This window comes from Diabrotica undecimpunctata, chromosome 1 (genome assembly GCF_040954645.1).
Source record: "Diabrotica undecimpunctata isolate CICGRU chromosome 1, icDiaUnde3, whole genome shotgun sequence".
In the NCBI taxonomy this organism is placed as follows: domain Eukaryota; kingdom Metazoa; phylum Arthropoda; class Insecta; order Coleoptera; family Chrysomelidae; genus Diabrotica; species Diabrotica undecimpunctata.
In genome coordinates, this window is record NC_092803.1 from 80,851,147 (window position 1) to 80,859,327 (window position 8,181).

Consider the following 8,181-nt stretch of genomic DNA (forward strand, 5'->3'; position numbering starts at 1 on the left):
TATATTTTGCGGACACATATTTAAGGAGAAGTGTTTTCAAATTCTGGAGACAATTTAGAGTTAATTTAAAAAATTAAGCCATATTTTTAAATATGTATAAACAACAATTGTCGATTACTTTAAATAAATGAGAATATTTTTATTGTGGACACACCTGTTTCCTTGCTGGTGTCATCTATTGGGTTAAACTCGTATGAGCACGGCATTGCTTTAAGCTTTAAAATTTTGTCAATAGGTGGTTACAGGAATAATTAGGAAAATATAAACAGATTGTTTTAAACTTTTTTTATAATTATAATGGTACCTATTAATTATTAATCAATAAATTGTATTTACAATACTTTCAGTTGTAATTATAACTATCTTTAAAAAGTTAAGATTTAACACTTGTTTTCTATACATCACCATTTGTATATAACTACAAAGACAACCTTTAGTCAAAGTCGACCGACGATTCTCGATATTATCATCGCATTTCTGGTACCTACTCTAAAAAAAGATTTTGTTCGGAAACTTCTGTTTATGATAAATAAATTTCGTAAGTAAAAGTGGATATAATCATTTGTTCTTTTTTATTAATTTCTTAAACCGCAGAAGATTTTCAAAATCCACTAGTTTCTCAAATTTTAAAATTATGTTTTGCGATATTTGTTTTCCATGGCTAGAGTCAGATTGCTAATCGTCTTCCGGGGTTGAACCGTCCCGTGACATTTGGGGTAACTAATACGTGAGTTAATTTCAACGTTTAGTTACGCTTATTAGGCAGGTTCTTCAGATGGAGAATTTGTATTATTAGTGGAAGTGTGTCTATGTTGGACCTCTGCCTATGACGGACCTCGGCTGTAATTTCAAATAGCGCGTGAATACATACATATAGTAGTAAGTTGCCACTTACGCAGGAAGTTTGTTTGTAGTTTAGTATCATAGAAAAGAGGGTTAGGTTAAGTTAGGTCAAGGCAAGTTAGAAATCAGGCAAGATTCCGTTCAAATTATGGTACCAATGATCACCTCCATACAGTAAAGACACTCATTGAAAAATCTATCGAACACAACAAACCTCTTATCCTCACTTTCATAGATTTTCATAAAGCATTCGACACGATCGAAATAGACAGCCTTATAGAAGTAATGAATGGCAGCAGGATTGACCATAGGTATAGTGAACTTACGTATTTACAATATTTACAAAAATGCCACTAGAACTGTTAAGATACACGATAAAACCCGACCAATAAAAATACAACGTGAGATAAGGCAAGGAGATACATTCTCGCCGAAATTATTCATAACGGCATTAGAGTGTACCTTTAAGATGGTCAATTGGGACCACAGAGGAGTAACAATAGACGGCGAAAAACTTAACCTTCTCCGTTTCGCACATGACATTATTCTTATCACAGATAATTTAGGATAAGCCACAGATATGTTAAATGAATTGTAGTTTGCATGTTCGTAGGTGGATCTCAGAATGAACTTGACCAAAATTAAGTTTATGCAGCAGGGATAACCAAACATTCGAAAACCAGAAACGAATTACTTTAGCGTAGGCAGCCTTTGAAAAAGACACACTTAGGGCCAACATAGCAATTAGCCTCAAAAAAAGTATTGCGGGTCATGACCTATGGGGTGAAAACTATGACTCTAACAAAGAGTTTCAGTATTTTCAATTTCAATAGTAGCAATAGGAGTAGATTTTAAGTAACCAAGACATAGCCTAAAACATTTATTCTTTTGGGTTTCAATTTTATTAAGATGTCCTGTTGACTCAGACCGTATAAATGACAACTATAGTCGAAAATTGGTCGAATCATTGAGCGATAGAATAGCAATGCAATATTCGGGTCAGCTCCTTAACTAGTTTTACAAAATGCTCTAAGGATATTCATGGAGTTTTTCGATTTTTTTTATAATAAAATGAATTTGATCCTTCCATAACAGTTTACGATCCAAATATATGCCTAGATATTTTACACAATTTTTGATTGGAAATTCTAGTTTTCCTAATTTGTGGTTACCTTGAGGAGTTTGGCGTTTTTTGAAAAAAAAAACAAATTTCAGTCTTTGTAGTTGATATTATTGATAAGCCTAGAAAATGGTAATATTTTTTTATACAATATCTTACTGTAAATTCGAGTTGACGCCTACAAATGTCTAGGGTAGCATGGGAAGTATACAACACAACATCATCTGCAAACTGTAATATATTAGAGTGTGGAGGTACTATCTGTTCTAGATCTATATTGTACAATGAAAAGAGAAGTGAACTTAAAATACTACCCTGTGGTATAACTATATTCCTTAGCCTTGCGCTAAAAGTTTCTCATGTATTTTTAAGTAAGTCCATCTATTCTTGTACAAGGATACTTATAAAGAAATTTGAAATTTTAACTAACATTCCAAGATATAACAATTTCTTATGTAGAATATATAAATTTATGTTATCAAGTACAGAGGTTACATCTATAAATGCTGCAGGTGTTGATTCTTGATTTGTGAAATTGACCTAACCAGAGAAAACTAGTGAAGTGAGAGCATCTTGTGTAGACCTGGATTTTCGGAAGCCATATTGAGATTTGGGAAGGATATCTTCGGATTCAAGCCAGTATTCAAGCTGATTTTTTATTAATCTCTCTAGAGTTTTTAGTATACAAGAACTTAAAGATATAGGTCTGTAAGATTCAACGTTATTATCTGGCTTTCCTGGCTTCTTTATAGGCAATACAATAGGGTCTTTCCATGTTTTGGGAATTAAATTCTCATTTTGCCATATATTTTTAAAAATTTGTAATAATAATGATTTGTATTCTGTGGGTAAAAAATATAACATAGAGTATGATCAGTCCATCCCTGGACAAGAACTATTATTTTGTTTGAGCCCATGATTTAATTCCCACAATTCAAATGGATGTTCTAGATTGGAGTATTCTCTGGAAACTGTGACTGTAGCTTCTTTTATTTGATTTGGTATGCGAGGAGGTGAAATTTTGAAATGGAAATCTTCTATCTATGCAGCATCGCAGTTTATCGAGATTTTATTGGACTGCTTTCGGTTTGTGTAGCGATGTGTGGGAGTTAAGGCTTTCGCAGTAGTTTATCCAACTTTTTTGTTTTTTTTCTAATTTTAAAAATTTTCTTAATTCTCAATATTAAGATTTGTTTTATAACCTCTATATGCTGTTTTGCGGTTATTTGCAGCTGTTTCGCAGTTTTTATCCCACCTTGGTTTTGGAATCTTTTCTGTAGGATATTTTTTATTTTTTGATACTTCTGGAATAGCAATGGTTGCTATTCCAAACATCTGTTTATTTCATTAACTAATTCCTCATAAGTTTGAGGAAGTTTTTCTGAAGAAAAGTTGGATGAATACAAATTCCAATTTGACTTATTTAGATTCGATCTTTTATGTGTATTGTTACCAGGTGGTATTGCTCGTTTGGAATTTTCCAAGGCGATGGTCAAGGGTAAATGGTCAGAACCATGTGAATCTTGAATAACAGACCAAGTTAATTTAGATTTAATGTCCTCGGTGCAAATTGTTATGTCGATTCCTGATGGACTAGAACAGTGCAAGAGCTGGAGAACCATCATTTAAGTATAATAGATTACATTGTTCTATCGCCTCTAATAAAACTTTACCATGAGTATTATTAGTTTCGCATCCCCATGCCATGTTGTGAGCGTTGAAGTCCCCTCCAATGATGAATGGCGAAGGAATGTGTTAAAAAAATGGATCAATTCTTCAACAACTGTTACTCTAATACGTGGTTCTTTGTATATGGATATTATATGTATATGTTTATTGATACAAGAAAGTTTAACATCCATGCATGTGTAAGTAAAATTATAATTATCTAATAAATTTATTTCTTCTGTAATTATTTTATCTTTAACTGATAACATCGCCATTATACACATTTTTTTGAATAAGTAAGGCTTCTAAATTTGGTTTATTAGAAACTGCTGAGCGGCAGTGCCATTGTAAAAAGTTTATAGGGCTAGTTATGTCTGAGAAGATGACGTTTGACCACGTAAGTCTTCTTGCGAGATGTATGCCGTGCTTAAGTATTTATTAATTTGTTTTATAACCTCTGTTTTTGATTTTTCTAAATTTTTAGTGAGTGTAGTGTCGTAAGCTTAGACAGTGTGAACCCGACCTTAGGGTGTTAGCTGACGGCTGTCTGGCAACCGTCAGCTGTCAACCTAAAAAAAGGACACTTGTAAAATTGCTGTAAAAATATAAACATTTGTGTTCACCCTTTTAGCGGGTATTTTAGTAAAATAAAACTATTTACCGTAATTGTCGTATTATTACAAGGATACTACAATTATTTGGCGACGAGAAAAGTTGTGGAAGTTTGGGTGAAGCACAAAATATTGTATTTTTTTACGGAAAGTTGAATTTGGAATTTGCAAGTCATGTCCTTGAACCAGGGTAATTCAGAAAACGTGGTGTTGCCAATCCAACCGACTGTTACAGTGGTTAATACTGGGAACATTTCGGCATTAGCAGTTTTCAAGCAAGGTGATGATTTTGAAGTATTTGAAGAACGGCTAGACCAATTGTTTATGGCAAATATAATAGAGGGTACACGAAAGGTTGCTGTTTTACTTACCTTGTTAAGTGAAGAGGTATACAAGATTTTGAGAGACCTATGTAGCCCTGAGAAGCCGAATGGTAAAGACTTTGATACTTTAATACAGTTATTAAGACTACATTTTAAACAAAGAGTGTCTGTCTATCGCAGAAGGATTGTTTTCGATTCATTAAGACAGGGCCAAGAGTCTATTAATGATTGGTATTTAAGGGTTAAAAATGCAGCTACACAATGTGATTTTATGGACAAACTGATGTATAGAGTCCAAGATAAATTTGTAACAGGCATGAGGCCAGGTCATATATTGGACCGTTTGTGTGAGGAGAGTCCGTCCAAAAGTTTTCAAGAACTGTTAGAGATAGCTTTGAACAAAGAAGCAGCCTTGAGAGAACAGACCAGAAATAATGCTGAAGTGAATAAGCTACAAGAAGTTAGACAAAAAGCAAGTAGTACTTCTAGTAGTAATATTTCCAGAAATGGTGAGAAAATAGTGGAGAGACATAGTGATAAAGAGAGACATAGTGATCCAGAAGACTTAAGGTGTAATTTCTGTAACAAAACCAAGCATAATTTTAGTAAATGTAAGTACCGAACATTTATTTGTAAAAAATGTGGCAAAAAGGGTCATATTATGGCAGCATGCAAATTAGAGCAGAATCATTTGGTGGAAGAGGAAGAAAATGAGAATATACTTTCATTGTACAACTTAACAGACATTCAACAAGTTAATTTTATAAAGCCACTGTATATTCCAGTTGTAGTAGATGATAAGGTGTCCACACAGATGGAATTGGATACTGGAGCAGGTATTTCTTGCATGCCTCATAAGTTTTATTTAGATAATTTAAGCTACATTCCTTTGAATAAAACAGGTATTAAATTAAAAACCTACTCTGGAGAAATTGTGAATCCAGAAGGGAAAATTACTGTAAAAATTTCTATACAGAATGTTTCAAAAATTTGTAATTTTACAATAGTCAAGAAAGCTACTAAAATGTTGTTAGGTCGCGATATAATTAGTAAATTTAACATGTCTTTAAAAAATTCCAAAATAACAATTAATGACCTAGCTATTCAAAATAAAAACAATGAATTGGATAAAATATTGTCAAAATATTCAAAGCTGTTTCAAAGGGAGTTGGGTAGGTACAATGGGGAAAAAGTTACTTTAGAAATAGATGAAAATGTAAAACCAGTTTTCCACAAACCTCATCCCTTACCATTTGCTTTTCGGGAAAAGGTGGAGGTGGAACTAAAGCGGTTAGAGTCAGAGGGTGCTATTGAACGGGCAGATAATTCTCTGTGGGGAACACCATTAGTACCAGTTATGAAACCTAATGGCAAAGATATTCGTGTTTGCGCTAACTATAAAATCACAGTAAATAAATATTTAAAAGATTTCAACCATCCATTGCCCCGTATTGAGGACATTTTCGCCGCGTTACAAGGAGGACAAAAATATTCAAAACTCGATTTTCTCAATGCTTATAACCAGTTAGTACTAGATGATACAACTAGTGAGTTATTATCTTGGAGCACACCTCTAGGTATATATAGAATAAAGCGGTTACCTTATGGCACGAAGCCAGCCTGTTCTATTTTTCAAAATGTAATTGAAAAGGTTTTGCAGGGGTGTCGGAGTACAGTAAATTTTCTGGACGATGTAGTAGTAACAGGGAAAGACGATAGAGAGCATTTAGAAAACTTGGAGGAGGTGTTAAAGCGACTAGAAAGAGCAGGGTTTAGATTAAACGAAAAAAAATGCGAATTTTTCAAAGAAAACATTTATTCCTAGACCCAAAAATATTACAAAGGTTAGGGCTTTCGCGGGAATGATAAATTATTATTCTCGTTTTTGTGAAAATTTACAAGGGAAATTAAAACCCTTATATGAGTTAGTAGAGAAAATGAAAAAATTTAAATGGACAAAACAATGTGAAAATGCTTTTCAATATGCAAAGACTGAGTTAGCTTCACAAAAGATTTTAGTACATTATGACCCAGATAAACCAATTCGTTTAGCGTGTGATGCGAGTGATTATGGAATCGGAGGAGTTCTGTCTCATGTTTTACCAGATGGGAGTGAGAGGCCTATATGCTATATCTCGAGGGTATTAAACAAAGCAGAGCGAAATTATTCTCAAATTATGAAGGAGGCTCTGGCTGTCCACTGGTCGGTATCTAAATTGTACCAATATTTGGCGGGACGGAAGTTCGAAATATTAAGTGATCACAAACCATTGAAATCGATCTTTGGTGAATATAAAAGCCTACCGAAAATGGCGGCGGGTCGAATTCAAAGATGGTCTTTATTTCTAGCTGGTTTTGATTACACTTTTAGGTTTATCAGAGGAGTGGATAACTCAAGAGCAGATGCGTTGTAACGATTGCCTTTACAGGATGATTATGAAAATGATGAGCCTGAATATGATTATTTAAACATGGTTGAGAGTTTAATACCTATAGATTCAATAAAACTGAGATCAGAATCAAGAAAAGATCCAATTTTGGGCAAAGTGTTCAATTTTATTAGATATGGATTTCCGAAGCATACAGAAAATGAACTATTGAAACCATTTATAGCTAGGAGGCAGGAGCTTTTTATTGAGCAAGGAATTATAATGTGGGGGTATCGCGCGGTAATTCCTGTTGCACTGAGAGGGCAGTTACGTAAAGAATTACACAGTAATCATGAAGGTATGACGAAGATGAAGTCCAGCGCCCGTTCCTATTTCTGGTGGCCATCGCTAGATAACGAGATTGAGCAGCAGGTCAATAACTGTAAAGTTTGTTGCCAATTGCGGCCAGATCCGCCTAAGGCTAAGCTGATGAAGTCACTGGAGTCTCACTACATTTATGAAAAAATACATGCTGATTTTCTAGGGCCCATTAGGACAAAGACAATTTTAATTATTGTGGACACATACACTAAATGTCCAGAGGTATTCGTGATGAACACACCTGATTCAGAAAATACTATTAGTAGATTTAGGGAATGTTTTTCACGTTTTGGTATACCGCGTATAGTAGAAACGGATAATGGGACCCAATTTACATCCGAAAACTTTATTGATTTTTTGAGTAATAACGGAGTTAAGTTTGTAACATCTCCACCCTCTCATCCCTCAACTAACGGGTTTGCAGAAAACTGTGTTAAATCGGTTAAATTAGGATTAAAAAAAGCTCTTTCAGATGAAAAAAATAAAAATGTGCAACTGGAAACTTTGATTTACAGATATTTATTTTCATATAGAAATTCGATACATGCTACTACTGGTATGTCACCTAGCAGTATGATGTTTAAAACTAAGGTACGTACACGTTTAGATTTATTGTCTCTAAAAGGGGTTTCATCAAAAGTAAAAGCTGAAAATCAAATTTTAAATTATAAAGGAAAAAGAGAAGATAGTTTTGTAGAGGGGGATAGAGTTTGGTGCAGGGACTATCGAAATCCAAATAGAAAAATATGGGTAGAGAGTGTAATAGATGAAGTTTTAAATGATAGGATTTATTTGTGTAAACTGATTCATGAGAATTTGATTTGGAAGAGGCATTTGAATCAAATTCGGCGGAATCAATCGGATGT

At 33.9% G+C, this 8,181-nt stretch overlaps 1 protein-coding gene across 1 annotated transcript; it reads left to right on the top strand.

Annotated features, from left to right (window-relative positions):
• Positions 1-4,416: 4,416 nt before the first annotated feature.
• Positions 4,417-6,390, top strand: LOC140432654 (uncharacterized). The gene has a single exon (XM_072520693.1). It carries the CDS (start codon positions 4,417-4,419, stop codon positions 6,388-6,390), a length of 1,974 nt encoding a protein of 657 aa, XP_072376794.1.
• Positions 6,391-8,181: the final 1,791 nt, after the last annotated feature.